The 19,158-nt window shown below is 37.3% G+C and overlaps 2 protein-coding genes across 2 annotated transcripts in view; one reads left to right on the forward strand and one right to left on the reverse strand.

The window, feature by feature from the left end:
- The window catches only part of DCUN1D4 (defective in cullin neddylation 1 domain containing 4), a 40,837-nt gene extending 33,694 nt beyond the window's left edge, over window positions 1–7,143 (forward strand). The window contains 4 exon segments of the mRNA XM_083860857.1: window positions 2,782–2,886; window positions 3,341–3,368; window positions 3,371–3,442; window positions 3,553–7,143. Coding sequence (XP_083716983.1) covers window positions 2,782–2,886; window positions 3,341–3,368; window positions 3,371–3,442; window positions 3,553–3,608 — 261 coding nt within the window. The 3' untranslated portion in view covers window positions 3,609–7,143.
- A 4,504-nt stretch (window positions 7,144–11,647) lies between these two features.
- Window positions 11,648–19,158, reverse strand: LRRC66 (leucine rich repeat containing 66; the record flags this gene model as incomplete). The annotated part of the gene is made up of 4 exons (XM_083860798.1): window positions 11,648–14,248; window positions 15,322–15,652; window positions 16,182–16,351; window positions 18,663–19,158. The coding sequence occupies 4 exons, from the start codon at window positions 19,156–19,158 to the stop codon at window positions 11,757–11,759; spliced, it is 3,489 nt and encodes a 1,162-aa protein (XP_083716924.1). The 3' UTR covers window positions 11,648–11,756.

The following is a 19,158-nucleotide window of genomic DNA, read 5'->3' on the forward strand; positions in this document are numbered from 1 at the left end:
GTGCTCCATGGCAAAAAACCAGTTGTCTAAGCTTCCTGAGTTCTAAGAGAAATTTTTTTGAAAGAGTCTGTTGATTTGGCATTTGAAGTTAATTTGTGAATAAAAATGTGTCATCAAGGTTTCATGTGTCATGCACGATTTAAGTCAGCAGAGATTTGAGGAAATAATTTAAAACACCATATGTTGATATTAAGCACAAGTACATTCCTCAATCCATGTTTGCCCTTGTTATTGCCAAGTTTGAGAACATACAGATGCATGTATTACATGGCTTAAATAGATATTTAATGTGAAATATTAGGAGGAAAAAATCTCAGGAAGGCTGCCTATCATTAGTGTAAAATGATTACTCAGATAAAACAGAGTTTGTTAATAAATTCTTTCAACTGTGTTCAAGGAATGTAAGTGTCTAAAATATATGTCTAAGAATGCAGTTGGATCATCTGTCATGGCAGATGTGCCATTAGGTGGCTGGAGGTGGGTAGAAAGGGCTTATCTGAACAATTTAACAATTTGTTCTGATCAGTAGTCAGAGAGAGAATGTAGAAATGTAACAATATAAGGCATGAAAAACCAGTGTGGCCAAAGTAAAGGCAATAGAGCCTGATTTCATTTTAATACTTGAGTGTGTGGGAAGAATTTAGAGTATAAACACTAAGTAAAATAAAATGTATTCTGACAGCAGCATTATTTCTGCTTAGAGCTATTTGTGACAGAAGTGTAGATGGGCTTTGGAAAGAGAATTAGTTTTTAGAACTTTTTGAGTTTGGAAATAAGTGAAAGATTTATATCATACCAATACAAAAATGCCTTTGCATGTTTCTTTTTCATCTTTGTTACTAATTGAAAAGCTTTGTTCATTATGGCATTTACTTTTTTTCTCTAAATCCCTCTTGGATTTAGTGCTCAGAATGCAAAACATTTTCTCATGTTTTCAGAATTGCTGGTCTCCCCACTTTGCTTTCAAAACAAATCTACATTAAATTCTGTCTACACCATTTTAGAATTGAGGAGTGTTTAGAATGAGATTAACATAACCTTGTGACTAGGGCATTCAGTTGCTGACTGAGAACTGGGATCTTGCTCTCTCACATCCTTCCTGTGTGATAAAGACAATGCAGTTATTTTTTGAGCTTAGTTTTTAATAAAGATCTGTATTCTGTAATGCACAGGACTGCATTTCTACAGGTGAGACATAGGGCTCAATTCCCTTTGTTGTGGGCTGCTAGCTGTCTTGCAGTGATCTGTTAGACACTCCTTGCATCAGAATATCCCTATGTGGGATATGTCCTGGTGAACAACAAGCTCTCCATTAGTCAGCAGTGTGCTCTTGTGGCCCGGAATGCCAGTGGTATTGTGGGGTGCATTAGGAAAAGCATTGCCAGCAGGTTGAGGGAGGTGATCCTGCCCCTTGACTCAGCCCTGGTGAGGCCACATCAGGAGTGCTGTGTCCAGCTCTGGGCTCCACAGGACAAGAGGGGTATGGAGCTCCTGGGAGAAGTTCAGTGGAGGGCAATGAAATTGGTTAAAGGAGCAGGGAAGGTGTCAGAGAAAGGATCCAGGATCTTCTCAGTGGTGCCACAGTAGGACAAGAGGCAGTGAGCAGAAAGTGATGCACAGGAAGTCCACCTGAATATGGAAAAGAACTTCTTTGCTGTGCAGGTGACCACTGGAACAGAATACCCAGAGAGGTTGTGGAGTCTCCCTCACAGGAGATGCTTAAGAACCACTTGGGTGCAATCCTGTGCCATGTGCTCTAGGGTGACCCTGCTAGGACCTCATGACTCATTGTGGTCCCTTCCACTTACCCATTCCATGATTCTGTGATACCCTGTCTTTTCTTAATTTAGAGTTCGCAATCCACTGTCATGAATACATATAGAGAACAAGGTCTGTATTAGCTAATATTGAAATGTATTTTTTGTGATTTCATTAACTTGTGAATTTGTAGCTCAGTGCTCTAACCAAGGCATAAGAGTGTGGGGGTTTATGTCTCATCTGTCAGCAAAATTGGTTTAACTTTGTGATAACAAATGTAGATGAATCAAATGGAATCATACACATAACGTGTTACTCTGAGATGTGCAGAGGTTATGTTACTAAATAGTTGCCACTGATTAACAAACCTGCTGAGTACAGATGCTGCTGCTTTTACTTAGCAGAAAAAAACCCGTCGGCCCTTAAGCTTAAATATACTCCTGCTACATTGAACTTAAACCAGACAGTCCAGAGAGGAGCCTCAGTGTGCTAGTGTATTACGTTCTGTCTGCTCATTTGATAATTTAATCTGAATTTCGTGTAATCAGAGCAACAGAACAAAGATTCTCTCTCTCTTGGCTCACTCTCACATAGTGAGGGAGGTGTAAAGTAGCTCTGAGTTTCTATTGACAATCCAGGTAGTTGTAACGCTAGAGCAGGGAGTGGGTGTAGCACTGCTGTTCTGAGAGGTGTGCCTGTGCAGAGGATACGTGCAAACATGGCTGGGGATCTGATGGCACTGCGTGCTAGGGAGGTCAGAAGGCAGAAATGACCTTATGCCTCATCTGCCATAATGGTGATGTTTTATTGGGAACACCTATAGAAAGCAACATCTCTTGATAACAAGCCGTTACCTGTAGGGAAGGAAATGTTACTGGCAAGTTGTGTTTTATTAAAAAACACTGTTAGATACTGCTATATATTATTTATTTGTTCATTTATTTTGTCCATTGGGTGAGCTATGAGGGAAATGAAAAAGTCTGCAGTTCATGTTCTGTTTTCCTTTTTGACCTTTTCATGCAGGAAAAGGACCAGCGCAGCCTAGATATCAATACTGCCAAGTGTATGTTGGGCCTTCTTTTAGGAAAAGCATGGTCCCTTTTTCCAGTATTTCATCAGTTTCTAGAGGTATGGAATTGGAAACAGAATGATGGGGATTTTTAGCCCATTTTCTCTGATACTTTTAACTCAAGGTAGAATGAGCAGCTAAGAATGCTGTGTTCTGATTTAGGAAATAGTAACCACCAAAGTAGCACATGCAACTGGTTATCTTTTTTTCTTCCTTTTTCCCAAATTCCTCTGCTGTTAGGATTTGTGTAATGCAGAACAAACTATAGAATGTTACTTATTTGCTTGTGGACTTAATTTTATTGCTGTATGTTTGCCCTGTAAAAGATGTCTTAATCAGAAGCATGATTCAACACTAGTTTAAATACTTGCTGGGTTAATCCTTTTTAGTTTCAGAGGGCATGTACAGATTAAAACAACAATGCATCACAAAGTTTAAATTTTCTGTAAGAAAATCTGAGTTTGAGACAGTTGAAAATACATTTCAGTAATTTCTGTTTCTTGCCTCAAGCAGCAATCAAAATACAAAGTTATCAATAAGGACAATGGTGTAACGTTCTTGAATTCAGCCGAACGATTAACCTTGACCTCAGTAACTATGATGAAGATGGAGCCTGTAAGTACTACCATATGCTGATGTTCTAAAATAATTTATTTCTCTGAGCTTAATCATTCAGTGTCGTTTTACAAAATTTTGTAAAATACAGTTATTTGATCTCTCTACAGGGCCAGTGTTGTTGGATGAGTTTGTGGAATGGTATAAAGGAAAACAGATGACATAGGAGTTTAACTATGCACAGCCACTTGAGAGTCACTGTTACCACAGTTATGTCAACCATTAGCCATAAACTGCTATTTGTATCAAAGTGCATGCTGCTTTTCTTGCACTGCATCCCTTTGGCAGGGAACTTTTGATGTTTGCTATTTAACAAGCTAGCTATGCTTGCTGTTTAGCATTGTTCTCTTTGAAGGCTGCTTTGCATTTTGTATTTACACTACAAATTGGTGAACTTGCCAGAGTCTTCACTGTGATTATGTGTATATTGCTGTCTAAATTTTGTATATGTGTATAAAAAAAGGCTTCACCTAGGAATTATTTCTGCAGAAATGTATTGTAAAAATAATTTCGTGGCATATTTCTAATCATCACTTACATGTCTATTGAAACTTTATTTTGTTTTTCTTTTGGTCTCAAATGTAGCATTTCAGACTTTCTGGACATAGTTATGTGAAGAACTATTTACAGTTTCAATGTTACTATTTGAGATGCCAGTTTCTGAGAAGACATGCTGTGATTTCCTTCACCAGAATTCGCCAAACCTGACCTAAGGCTTTATAGGAATGAAACATTGGTGTCTTAAAAAATATATATACATATAAATATTTAAACACTGTAATAGTTGTACATGCCACAGATGATTTCCATTTGATGAAAAAAGTACTGACTTTCTAATGTTAAAACTGCAGTAGTCATTACAGGTACAAATGAACAAATTAAAATACCTTTTAAAAATGGGTTTTAGACTTTTGTAAATTGCCTTTGGCATACTCCTTTTAATTTTTGGTGTACCGACAGTGTTTGGTCTATGTTGTGATCTAGTGACCCAATGACATTGAAAATTCTAGCTGAAATTTGCGGTTTGGGGAATTAAGTATGCTAACCTCTAGAACAGACATAATAAAGGTTTTGGGGATTTTTTTGTTTGTAACACTAGTCTTTCCAAGGGCCTCCAGCTTTGTGTTTCTAAGTACTTACATATATGATATCTGAAAAAATATGATGCTGAATAGTCAAAATACAACGTTTTCTTTCCTGTTGGGGATTAAAGTTTCCTGGCAGAATGTCTGTTGCAGGCAATGGACATGTAAGACACCAGCATTAAATGACAGTACTTTTTAGCAGGTACCACTGCCTGTTTCCCTCATCTGTTTATTTGTATGGGATGGTTCTAGTGATTATTTTGGGGAAAAATGAGTGAATGGAATAATGTTTAAGTTCTGTAATTTTGTGATGTTGTCTTTGCCTTACCCTTCTTTATTAAGTAGTGTTAGTGTTTATATTTATAAATAGGTCCTTAAAGTATCCGGTGCTATTAAACTTTGATCCCTAAGGATTTATTAAAATGTTACTGATTCATGGAGCATTTAACAACAAAGGGCCAGTGGGTGTTTTGGAACAAAAAATTTTCTGTAGAAATATTTTGTAAGATATTGGCAGTTTTGTTATTTCCCTAGAATGAGATCCAGAGGAACAGGAGGAAAGCGTTTTATGTTGAAAGTGAATTTTTTTTGTGTTGAAGGTTCTATCCTTGCCATCAAGCCAGGAACAACTGTCATTGACTTGACTTTTTTCAGGACTAAGCCTAGTTTAGCAAAACCACATTAGTCTGTTGCCCTGGGCCAGGAGGTTGTAATTGTGGTGCTACAGGTGGTCAGTTATATTCAGATCTGTTTGTTGATGTTCTTGATTTTTGTTTTTCAAGCTCAGCTGCCAAAGACAAACTGTGTGTCTGTTTGTGTATATTTGTATATACGTAAATATACAATATACATGCGTATACAAAACCTAGAATTTCATGATACTAAGAAGAAAATACTACCTTTCCTGTGAAATAGCTACTTTTGGATTTCTGTAACACTAAATAGCACATTTTAAAGTTAGTAGTGGTAAAACATACACAGTGCTTTCTCATGTACTGATGCACATAACCTTAATTCCATGTTTGATGCCAGTTTGCACAAGAAATTGAGTGGAGTGTCGTATTTAATGTTTACAATAAGCCTCTTAAGAAAACACACTTTTTATTAAGACTTCTGATGTAAATGTGTATATTACAATAGTATTACTGAAATGAAATACTGGTGGAGCTGCTGGTTTAGTTCTTCAAAGAGTGAACTTAAAAGCAATATAACTTTTAACATTAGGCCATACTGTGATTGCCAAGGTTTTAAGTGAGATAGGTGTAATTGTTCTTAAAACATTAAGCTAGCTGTTGACTCTAGGAAACTGTTAGTACAAATTGGTGTGAATTCTGGAACAAATAAAAGTTTATATAAAAGGTTTTGTAGGTCACAAATAACTGAGCTTCCAATAATGGAAGCAAAAGCCAAAGACACTTTTAATCTCTTACTGGTACAGGTATAACTTTCATATATATAACAGGGTTGATAAAAATTGGTTCAGCCAGGTGTTGGCAGTTTTGCAAATGTTTATCAGAATACAAATATTAATTAAAAGCAAAGAAACAGGGAAAGAAACCTCAGAAGGTACTTGTGTTGTGTAAGCAAACAAACTTCTTTTTTTTTTAATTTGGGCAAAAGTAATTGGGAGTGATGGAAAGGAAGAATGTCTTTGGAAATGAATCAGATGCTGCAATTTTTTTCTTCCATTTAAAACAGTATGAATCCGTAGCCATCAGCAGGTTTATAAACATGCATCTTCATAAAGTAAACCACAGATTCAATTACAGCTAGTAGATAGCTTCACTGACATTTATAGTGAACAAATGGACTAAATTGGACCTGTGTGGTTTGATGAGCTTCCCTGTGCTATCCATCCTGCTGGTTTTGCTATATATGCTGATAAGCAGATCCTAACATTGCCTGCTCCTGTATGTTGGAGAAACTTTTAATAGTTGTGGAAACTTAGCTAACCTAGTCAGTTAATCTTGTATTTAGTACAAGTGTAGCATTTGCTTTTTATGTTTATTATGCTATGAAATAGCTGATGTAGATTTTTTTTTTGTTTGATTGTAGGCTTCCCCGCCCCAACCCTTATGAAAAGTAATGTACAAAATATGTTGTTTTCTGGGACAAGACACTGAGAGGTCATTCCTGAAAAAGTGTCATGGGTCTTGTGCTAATGTTTCTGGTGTACTGTTACTGAACTTTTAGCAGAAACTTAATGATCATTCTACAGTTCATTTTTGGTGTTTGGGAGATGTAAATTGAAAAGATAGTTAGTGAAAGGAAAACAGTGTCCAGAGGCTATAGCAGCTGGTATTCTTGGATAGTTGACAAACATTTGGAGCTCTTCGGACTCAGTAATCTTAAGGATCTTTTCAACTTAAATGATTCCATTAATATTAGTAGCCATTAGTAGTCCATGAATTAAATTTCCTTCTAAAGCAAACTGATACTAAGTATTTAAAGTATGAATATAATTCTCTGCTACTGTTGTTTCTTCACTTTTTATCTTTTCCAAGGAAAGCAACTGAAGAACATAGAAATTACTGAAATACTTTATGTACTTGAGTTTTCAGTTAAAAACTCTTCAAGGTTGTCTTTAAGCTACAATAAATACTTGGGTTATCTTTGTGTAGCCATTTCTAATTCTGTAGAGACTTCTCTCATTTTACCAGAAACATGCGTGTTTTATTTTATCAGAAATATGCTTACACAGTCGGAATTAGTTACAGCTTATTGCTGCTTCAATAATGTTCCCAAGTTACTATTTTATAGGACAAGAAATGGATTTCAACTGTGTTAAGGTTTTCCCAGATGTCTGTTAACCCTTAGTCACAAATCCAACAAAATTTTTTATACTCTTGGAATTTATGTAGGCAGCTTTAAAGGTTAACTTGTGCCCTGGTTTTATTTATAGCTGCTAACATACCTCTTTCTAGGCCTTATATTTTGTCTTTTCATATTGTTCTAAAGTATGTAGAATCCATCCACAAACTGAATAGTTTGTTTTCTGTAAATGAGACCAAAATTCTGCACTTTTTTGTTAGCTTTTATTTTTTAAATCCTTGCCCACTCCCCCACTGTGTGTGCATGTGTATGTGTGTCAAAGTAGCACCTATTGACACTGCTGTTGCAGGAACAGCAGTTAACCTGTAACTGTGAATGCTTTATGTTTTAGTTATTTGGATATTACATAACTACGGTGTGCTAAATTTCTGTGGCTCACAATATGATGAAAATACTATTATGCCACCTAACATGAGTTAATCCAGTTGATTTTTGGTTTTTTAGATCTTTTCATGGTGTTGTTGTAAAATGGCATCCCACAAATAAACAGTATTTGTGTTGGTTTCAGAATCTGACTTCAGATTTTTCTGTGATTCATACTTCAGAAGTTCTCATATCTGAACATATATCAGCAGGCAGCCTTTATCAAATATTAGGAGAGAATTTGTGCGTCGGATCTTGTCCCCCTTGTTTCTAATAGTAGAGCAAATGAGTATTTAACACTGTTGGGAACAGGTACGTGTTTCAAAAAGGTTATGGTTCAAATGCAGTGTGTCAGTGTAAAACAGTACTGTAATACAAAAGTTTTCGACAATAAGTCAATTTGAGCAGAAATGTCTCAAGTCAAAATTTTACAGAAGCATAATTGTTACCCACTCATCTTGGTCCAGCCTTTTGGCCCACAAGGTCCTCCTAGAAAAGCTGTTGATATATGGACTGGATGAGCAGATAAGTGGACTGAAAACTGAAAATCGTAGGGCCCAGAGACTGGTGGTCTGCAGAGCAAAGTCTCATTGGAGACCAGTAACTAGTGCTCTACCCCCAGGGTTAGAGCTAGGTCCAGTCCTGTTCAACAGCTTTATTACCAAGCTGGGGGATGGGGCACAGTGTCTCCTCAGCAGGTTTGCTGATATGACAGAGCTGGAAGTAAAGGATGGTAAGCTGGAGGATCATACTGCCTTCCAGTGGGACCTCAGCATGCTTGAGAAATGGCCTGACTTGAACTACATGAGTTTCGTCCAGGAGAAGTGCCAAGTCCTGCAGCTGGGGAGAAACAACCCCCTGCACTAGCGTCCACCGAGGGTCACCCAGCTGGAAAGCAGCTTGGCAGAAAAGGGACTGGGGGTCCTGGTGGACACCAAGTCAGAGCTGAGCCAGCAACAAGTCCTTGCTGTGAAGAAGGTTCCTGGACTGCCTCAGACAAAGTATTGCCAACAGGCTGAGTGATGATTATTCCCTCCTACACAGCACTGGGGAGGCCACACCTGAGTACTGTGTCCAGTTCTGGGCTCCCCAGTACCAGAGACACTGTGACATTCTGGAGGAGGGTCCAGTAAAGGGCCATGAAGATAATGAAGGGATGGGAACTTCTCTCCTATGAGGACAGGCTTAGAGCTGTTAAGCCTGGAGAAGAGGTGGTGCTGTGGAAAGTCTTACTAAAGTATTTACCTATCTGAAGGGAGGGTGTGAAGAAAACAAAGACTCTTTAGCCAGTGCCCAGTGACAGGACCAGAGGCAAATGGGCATAAACTAAACATAGGAGGCTCCATCTGAACATCAGGAACTGCTCTCTTTTTCTGTGAGGATTGCCATGCATTTTTACAGAGTCTATCCTTAGAGATACTCAAAAGCCACCTGAACATGGTCCTGAGCAACTGGCTCTAGGTGGCTCCGCTTGATCCGGATCATTGGACTAGGTGACCTCCAGATACTGCTTCCAACCTTGGCTTAAAATTACTTCAAATGAATGTATATACATTGCAATTAGAATATTGTAATGCAGAACTGATCCTGAAGAAGTTTTTCATTGCGTTTGTTTCTGATGAAGGCTGTTGCTTATCTCTGTTTTTCTGAGCGGGTGAGTCACAGTACCATGAAAAAAATTACTGCTACTATTCAAAAAAGTTTATTTTGTTGGTTTATGTGTAGGTTAAATGTACATGTCTTCTCCTTTTATTTTAAGGTTATTTTCCAGCCCAATTATCAGCATATTCAGGAAAGATTGAAATGCTTTGTACCTACAGCAAGTAACTTGATGATTATCAAACTATTATGTGTTTGAAAATGAGATTTTTACTTCATTCTGATTACTGTATTTGAAGTTCTTGATATGCTTTTCTGCATTTTTTCCTGTCCTGATTCACCATATGAGGGATTCTGTGTCCTGTTGATTGTGGAGCTCGGCAGGCCATTGCCCTGTGAGAAGGGTGTGTTCAGACTATTGCCAACATCCTCTTGGCTGATTCCTCATGCTTCATTTACAAATCCATACAGCGTACATTCAGGCACCTTTTTTAATTGAGCTTATTTGTGACTTTTTACCCACAGTCAACTGGGATAGTAGCAGCAGTGGGATCGTGGGATTCCTACTAGTATAGGTGTCCTAGAAAATTCTCAGTGGCCAAATAAGCTAAACCAGTTTTCAGTGTGAACAAGATAAGTGGATGAAATGTAAAGAAAGAAAACTGAGGATACAGTCTTGGGGTCCGTCTGTGTGAGACTGTGTAACTAATTGTATATAGAAGGGCATGCTAACATGGGGTGGGTAGGGAGGAGCAGAGTATGATGAATACTGTGTGGAAGTCACAAAAAATACAAAGGTTTTGTATTAAAGAGCAGTTGCGAATGAACTAATATGAAGGAGAAGCAGCTGAGTGTTTGGATTTGAATGAAGATGTGGTGGTAAGAATGGAGAGTTGAGTAGCAAAGGACAGTGGCAAGATAAGGCACAGGTACGAATGAATACTTTGCCACATGTTAAAATCCGACTATAAAGGAGTGAGTTTATTTTGTCTGACAAAGTAAACTTTATGGAATAAAGGGAATCTTAGAAATCTTGCAGCTTCTCACAAGTGGTGTACTGTCTGCCTCACCTCTGAAGCATTCTCATGGTCAGAAAAAGATGAGAAAATAATATTCCAGTATATATTTTGAAATCCTGTTGGACTGTTGCACAAGGAAATGACAAAACATTTCAGTATATGAGATATCAATAGAGCACTAGAGTGGATTTTTTTCCCCTGTGATTCACAAAATTGCCTTACTTGTATAGTTAGATTTCTTAACATGTTAGCAGCTGCAACAGCCAAAAGGTGACAGGCCTTGGAAAACTGTTAATGGTGTTTGAAGACCCATAGATACCAAAATAGTAAGTCAGTGCTTTTTTCAGGCATTGCGTTTTTAAAGTTGTTTTGACCACAAAGAATTTGTGTGTATAATGAGCTTTAATGAAAGCTGGCAATGGCTCTTTGTTCTTAGTTTTTCCTTTAAAGGTAGTTTCAGTGATGTAGTGTGCCATTGGACTTGCTCGTCTTGTGATGGAATTGAAATGTGTTCCTTTTGTTTGGAGTTTTAGGAGTTAATTGTGTCTTTGTGAGAGTTTTCCCAGAGTTGTAGCCAGCTTCCTGCATTTTCCTAGAGCTGAGTCTGCTCCCTTTCATGATGACATTTCCCTTCAAGGACTGCATCAGTGGTACTGAGTCTGTTGAAAGGGCCTTGGGCTATATACAGAGATAATTTTACCTTACATTTGCTATCTTTTGGCTACTGATGTTCTAAAATAGCAGTTTTGAACTGCTCTTGATTTTCCTCTCTTAAGTGAAATTCTCAAGTGGGTGTAGGATCCTTTGTCCTTTTTTTAAAATTACCCTGCCTATGTCACCACATCTGCAAACTTTGGGTGATGTCTCATTATAGCTACATTTCTATAATTGATGTTTCTGCAAGAATTGAATTCTATTCTGTTTCTTTGAGAAAGGTGGTTTTCTCTCTTCTGCCAGATTAAAAAGAAATTTTTGAAATGTAATTGAATACTTATTGGACTTTATTTATCTTTGCAACACTGGGAATTCAGAGACAATCCACAAATCTGTCTCAAAAATCAGGAGACAGTAGTATGTACCATTTCACTGTATAGGTTGAGTCCCATAAGAAAACACAATAGTATATAATGTATATTTCCATTTGCATTTATTTTAGACAAAAGGACAAAAGAGTGAGTATCTGAAGAAAATTCCAAGGGAAGTGATATATTAGTATCAACTACCAATAATGAGAAAGTAAATATAATTCAGCAACAGCTTTATTAATATTCTAGAGTAGCTTTTTGTAAAGTCTGTTATTGGGTTTTTTACGAGTACCCTTCTAAACAGAAGTAATTTCACTTTAAAACAAAATAATGTTTGCACCTGCTGTAATGACATAAACACTGTGGGAGCTTAGTATTACCATTTTGTGTTTCAACTATTGAAGTTTGTTCTTCTGCTTTGCAAAATATTAGCAAATCCATCAAATGCTCTTTTCTTCTTAACAAAAAACTGTTCCTGTCCTGAATCTGTCTGACTTCTTTGGTTGAGATTTTCACTGGAATTTTGGATGTGTTCTACAGTTGTATCAGAATGGTTCTCCAGTTCTGTCAAAGTATTATGATCCTTCATCTTGCTGGAATCAGTGCTTTCAGAGATTGTATTTCCTGTAGGCTTTTGTGGGAAGGAACATGAACTGTATGGTGTACTTTCATTGAAGAAACCTTGTGGGATTGAGAAGGAATATGTATCCTCTTCATCACTCTGATCCAGTTGGAAGTGATCATCTGTTGTGAATTCTGAAGAATTACGAAGATGAAGCAGATCTGCTGTAGGATTACAAGTCTGCATTTCATCAGGCAGACTGCAGTTGCTGGTATCCTGTAATTCTGTGAATCCATCAGAATTTTTCTCATCAGAACCTCCTTGCATTTTATCTGCACAAGCCTGCTTCACCTGTGGTAGCAAGTCATCTTGCTTTGTAACAAACATGAAATGTTTTTCAAATGTGTGTTCAGGTAGCAATTGAAGAGATGATTCTTTGCTGGAATGTAGCGGTGATGGTTCTTTTACAACTTCATTCAAGCCAGTATCAATAGGAGCAAAAATAAAGCCACTGTCCTCAGATGTACTCATGTTTCTTCTTAATGTAATGTCGGCTTCACCATCATTCTTTTCAGGAGACTTCCTGGCTATGTCCTCATCTGTACTTCCTGCTGGTGCATTTTCTTCTGTACTTCCTGCTGGTGCATTTTCTTTCTGTTCTGTGTGACTGAAGCTGAGGGAATGCTGTGGTTCTCTGAGAAGCAGAGACAGCTGCAGTCCATCCTCTTCAGAAGTTTTCTCTGTGTCATATGTGGGAAAATGTTTTAACTTAAGTACCGTGTTACCAAAATCTGTACTTTGACAGTAGAGAGAATCAGATACAGAGTTTTGTGCTGTTGACTCTGCATTAGTAAAATAATCAAATGTATCTGGAATTTCTTGACTTGAAGTACTAACTGTATCTGGATCTGACACACTTATGTGACCACTGCATTTATCAGAATGAGGGGATGCTGTTTCATACATGGTGGTGTCTGATCCATAATTAATAGTGGTTTCAAAATAGGAACTGTTCTCTTCTTGATTTTTCCAAATCTGCTGAAGTTCAGCAGTAATGGTTGGAGACTCTGGCGGTGTTGCGAACTTCTCAGTTCCACTGTCTGTATTCGTTTCATCTAGTGATGACTGATAGACTGGCAGGTTGTCACTAACATCAGGCTGTTCCAGTTCAAAGTCTGCTAAAGAACTACAGTCACTCATTGTGAATGGAATCCCTTCAGCTGAAGAGCTGTCACCAAATACATCAGCTGAAGCATTTTTTTCATCTGAATATATCGTTTTACAGTCATGCTTTGTAAGGGGAGAGTTTTCTATTATTTCATAGATGCTTAAATTCTCAATATCTGCATCTCTTCTGGAGCTACTGGGTGAAATAAAATGTACAATATCACTAGGTATACTTTTGTTGCCATTTAGACCAAGTTGTTCTTCACGGCTTTGCATTCCCTGCCTAAATTTTCTAGTATGCCTGGGTTCATTATGTGAAACAATACCTTTTCTTTCTGGAGCACTTGGTGTAGCTTTTGTGATCTCAGACTGCAGCAGACCAGAGTTGTTTCTTACTTTCCTGTTTGGGGTTTGTGCATTGCTGTTCCGGTAATCTGTCCTTAAAAAAAATAGTCCAGTATCATAAATATCTGTACTTTCATTATTGTCTATACTAGTTTGGACTTTTGGAAACACTGGTATTTTCTTCATGTTGATCTCAGTATTGCTTGGTTTCTGGTACTCTGCTTTGGGATTTGGTGAATGTACACCGTTGCCAGAAAAATTTTGATACACAGTAGAAGTTTCTGTAGGAAAAATCTGTGTGTTTCTTAAAGAATGCTCATCACAAAACAATGTATTATGCTGTGTATTTGTTGGCTTGCTTGCAGAAGGCTCTCTGCTCAAGGTTTCATCTGAAAAAGCTTGATTAGAATATGTCTGTTCTGAACCTGAATTTTTGTTCCTGCGCATGAGTCTCCAAAGTCTTTCCAGGTAGGGTCTAGCAAAAGCACCCAGACAAAAAGCACAAAGAAATGTAATGACCACAGAGAGGGAGACAGCCAGTGCAAAGTTTGGCTGTGTTTCGTTCTGCCTAAAACCAGTGTTAGTGTCCCTGGCTTTTCTAACCAACAATGCTGAAACTTCTTCGTTCACCTCTATACTGTAAATGAGATACTTCTCTTTTGTTGTATTGAAAAGACACAAATATAATCCTTCAGCAGTTTTCTCAGCATTGTGTATCACTAAATTATTCATTTTATCCAATGTCATATGAGGAAGACTCTGATTTTTTGAAATTCTGCCCTTAGGTGTCCACCAAGAGATTCCATTGCCTGAAATGAAAGAAAATACAAACTCAGTCTTTGTTAAAAGCATAGTATACTTGGTTTGCAGGGTCCAGTGATGTTTTTAAGAACGTACACTGGACTATCTCTCATAATTTTAACAGTTTATTATAAACCCCATTTTCCTTTTATCCATCCCGAATAATTTGACAGGGTACAAAGCCTGTTAAACCATATCGCGGGCCTGTGCCCACTGCCTGCCATCTAAAAACACACTACATACGGGGTCTTAATTGCAGACTTTACAATTTGTATTTTTGGCTTTGTCTTTGGAACAGCTTTTGTTCCCAGCTAAGTTTTGCTGCAGTCCAGTGTGCTGATGTCTATCCAGGTTTTTGTGACTCTTTTTGTAAACAGACAAAGCAGGTGGCATTTCTGATATTTTCTTTTGGGGATGAAGTATTCCCAGGGGAAAGCCTTACCACTTCCAAGTGCTATTAGCCCTTTAAAGTTAAACCATTTTGCCTTATGGCTCGTGACAAATACACCTTCTGGTCTAAGTTTGGTCTTAGTTTTCAATCTGTGTGGTAAGTCTTGGCTCTATAGGTTTTGTTACTTATACCCTCAATGATCTCTATTAATTTTAAATGTAAGTGAAGTGTGTGCTACGGTAGCTGTATGTTTTTAGAAGAAATAGAAATCTTTTTTTCTCTGCAAATAAACTTTCATTTTATTTTGCTGTAGCTGAATACTGAAAACTCTTGCATCCTTCTTGGTTTTCTACATGCTTCAGAAGTGCCATCCCATTATTTGGCCCTTTGTTCAGTCCAAAATGAACCAATATGTTTGCAATGCATTACTTACTGAAACTTACTTGTATATTAATTGGCATCACTTCCTCCTTTAATGTAAGGAAGGAGATCAAGAGTCAGGAAACCTAACTTTAAAATATTCTAAGCAGAATACTACTTTCTAATGAAATATTTTTGCATGTTAAACTCTTACTCAGTAATTTTTAAACAGTGTCTTTAGAAACATACTTTTAAAAACCAGATTTATTTGATCATTCTGCATTCATTTGGATTTTAGCAGCATTTGGATGGAGTTCCTGATATACATACCTCTTATGTTGTCCAAGTTACAGGTCAGCACTGATGTGTTCCCTTTTGGGACTGTGGCCCTTTTGATCAAAACTTCGTCCCTGCAGTTTAAATGGAAACTTGAAAGATACAGCAGAGGTTTCTGGGAGTTGTTGGCAGACTTACTGTATGAAAGGCTCCATTTTTTCCTTGTGGAGTCAAAGACAAAATGAAATAAATGTTTAAAAGCATTTAGCCTGCAGTTAAATATCCAGGCATTCTTTGACAAATACACTTCAAGTTGAAAAAAGTTCAAACTGAGTAGTATCTCTGGTAGAGGGATTGTCAGAGCATTTCCACGGAGATCCAAAACCTATTTGGAGATAATTCAGAATTAATTTGATAAGGCTTACAATGGAATTCTTACTGCAACATCTTAAAACAGTGTTTTAGTGTACAAGCACTTCTGTAATTCTGTGAACAATACATCTGTTTAGGATTTCAGTAAAGTTGATCTAAGCTTTTTAATGTAGATGAAAAGTTTAAATTGTGGTGTTTAGAATTCTCCCATTGTAGACTTACCTTTGTGTGAATAGGGAGCTGCAGGGCTCTTGCCATGGAAGGGATGGGGGTAGAAGGGGACATGTATGTGTTTAAGGCAGTTATAGATTGGTTTGTGGCATAGAGAAATTGTGAATTTATGGTTGTATCTTGTACATTTTAGCATGTGTTTTCCTACATGTAAAAAGCAAATATAAAAAAATTATTTTCACCATTTGCTCTAGTTTTTTTATTTATACACTAGTATTATAATAAGAACCATATAATCATGCTTAATAGTTGGTAAATAATATCTTTAATGATTAAAATAAAATATTCTAACAGTTGTATTGCTTTACAACCTGTAATTTGTTGATATCTCTGAAGGCATCTGGATGAATTTTAGTTATCTTGTTGTTTCGCAGGTCAATGTCCTTCAGCTGTGAACAGTTTTGAAAATCCTTTGGGTCAATATGTTGTATGGCATTGGATGACATATGGACAGTTTGTAAAGACTGCAGGAGTCCTAGTCCTAGGAAGAAAAAAACCCCCTATTTTACATTTTATAATCTTGTTTTCCCAACTGCATCCAGTGTCTTTATAAAATGCTTTGCAACAAAATTCCTTCCATTCCACTATTGCAATGAGTAGCTGCAGCCTTTGTGTTATGCCTTTCCTGATCAGTGGTTGCCCCATTCTAAAAGCTGCATAGAATCAACAGCTGGCACATTAAAATATTCCGTTAATGAATGTCTTAAAAACTGACACTTTCATAAAAGTACTAGCATTTATTTCTGCTATCAAAATTATTTTGATCTCTGTACTTTGAGCAAGCTTCTCTGGAGAACTAGAGGTAGGAAAGGAATGTGAAAAGGGTAAAATATATTGAGTTGACAAGATCTAAATATGTTAATTGTAAGTAAAAGATAAAGATGAAAAAGGTGATACAGTATCTCCTATCCATTTGCATGCACGCCTTCATGGGAGTTTTTCATCTGTGGAATTATTTGAACTATATTCTTAGGATGTAAAAGAAATGAAAACAAAACCATGTTGTTGCTTGTGCCCGTCTGCCTGTGAATTATGAAGCATGGCACTATCATCTTCAGTGTATCCTAGTTACAATAACATCCACGTTACATCAGAACACTTGATAGCTGGAGACACCTCATTTTTTTGAGGTGCTGTGAAGACAGCCCTGAAGCTCCAGCCTGCAAGGCCCAAGGGAGAGGCAGACATTTGAACACTCAGCATCCCCACTGATGATGAGTGTTCAGCACCACAGTGTCACTCCAAAGTGATTTTTGATCATACAGCATTGTTGAGAAGCTGCTACTTCTTAACAATTTTGCCCTTGGTGTCACCTTGTTTACCAGAAATAGCTTTTCTCAGCCAGCAGCTCTGTTTGCAGAGTAATTGATCTTCGGGTTTATTGTGAAAAGCAGAGGGAATGATTCATTCCTGGTATAAAACTAGAGGTGGGTGATAGGAAAGGCATACAGAAGTTCTGTAAGTTCATAAATTCATCACTGCACCTGTGTGAGGAATTGTACTGTGGCTACTTCCCTGAATTTAAACTTGTGCCAAAAATACACACTGGTATGGCAGCAGCCTCACTCCTGGGGAGCTGGGAGAAGGGTTTCTCTGTGGGAAACCTCTGCTGTAAAACTGCTGTTTGTGTTTTCTTTCCAGAGCTTAAACCTCAGAATTTTAGTGAAGTATTCTGGACAATAATGTTTTGAACATGTATTTAAATGAATATAGGATTAAAGTATAACTTAAAGTATGGTGGTACCATGCACAGCAATTTGAACTTAAAAAATTTGAGTCTCTTATAGAAGAGGATTCATCTGACTGACCTTCTAAGGCATCTGTTAATGGGCAGTCATATTTATCTATAAAACCAAATCAAATCTTCATCAATGTATTTTATAATGTAAGGTTTTTATACTGTCTATATAGATACCTTGTCTGTACAAACACTACAAAATCATTAAGTGATATGGGTTTTCTTTGTGCCAGAGAATTATTTAACAGCATAAAAGGAGAACAGAACTTTTATGACCCTGTGTAGGGGAAAATATATTATCATCTTTGCGTGACTTTGTGGGGTAAGTGGTATTTTTGTCATCACTTGTCCTGTATTTTCAAACTCTAATGAATCTGATGGTGTTATCAGACATCAATAAATTCAACATATTGTATAGGACATCTGGTAGCTTCTGCTTCATTTAAACCATTTGGCCACTATGAATCATCCCTGCATAAAGGCTAAGCTCCCAGCATAGTTCAGTGACCAGCAAAGCCTTTCTCAAAATCTCTTGAAACCTTACAGTCCTCTCCTGTTACACCAAGGTGTCACTGTGATTGAGTATTAAAGGTACTGAGCAAAATTGTTTGGAATGAACAAAATATATTTTCCTGTCTCTGAAATACTGAAACTGCAGGAAGTTTTATTTAATAGTGTTGATTTCCTTCTGAAGGGTAGTATGAAATTCATAGTCTGTAATTTTTTTGACCTTTAAGGTTCACAACTGGAATGTAGAGGCTGATGTTTTTCCAAAGATCCTTATTCTCCTTTCTATACAACAAGCAAGAATACTGCTCCGGTTATATTTGACTACTATTAACACAGTACAGTTGCTAAGACTATTAAAAAACCTAATAAAGTAAACAAACAACTGATTTACTTCTACCTCTATATTTGCCAGTGAAACTTTCCCTCACCTTAAGCATAATAAATTGGGAAAGTCACACTCTAGATTCAGTAAGGTATATAAGTTATATCAAAAACCAACCTACCCCTTGGGAGTCAAGTCCTTAAAGATTTTTGAAATGCTTACCTCTTGGAACTGTATTAAGATTATTTCTTTCAACTGACAATACTTTCAAAGCAGGCAGGAGACGATCAACAGTGCTGTACTTTTTAGACCTGTGTGCAGGTGTAGGCATATCCAGTGTGAGGGTGTGGATGGCATTACCATTGAGGTTTAGAGTTTCTAAAATGGGTAAATTTGTACAAGTAGTTAAAGTGAGTTCAGAAAGCAGGTTGTTACTGAGGTTCAGGTGTTTTAGCATCCACTCTTCATTTCTTCCATCAGAGCACACAAAAGTTCTAATATTATTGTAACTCAAATCAGCTGTTACTGCTGTTTTTGATATATCTTCTGGAATAGTAGATATTCTGGTAAAAGAGCAATTCAGTAAGAACTGCCCATCCCACTGGCACTCTGAACGGTGATGTGTAGCAGGAAGAATACGCTGTGACTTGGTTCCCACTGATCCAGGAAGGTTAAAGTAAAGGACCACAGCTATGACATGCAAGTGAAGGTTATCCAT

This window comes from Zosterops lateralis (assembly GCF_965231275.1).
Source record: "Zosterops lateralis genome assembly, chromosome: 5".
In the NCBI taxonomy this organism is placed as follows: domain Eukaryota; kingdom Metazoa; phylum Chordata; class Aves; order Passeriformes; family Zosteropidae; genus Zosterops; species Zosterops lateralis.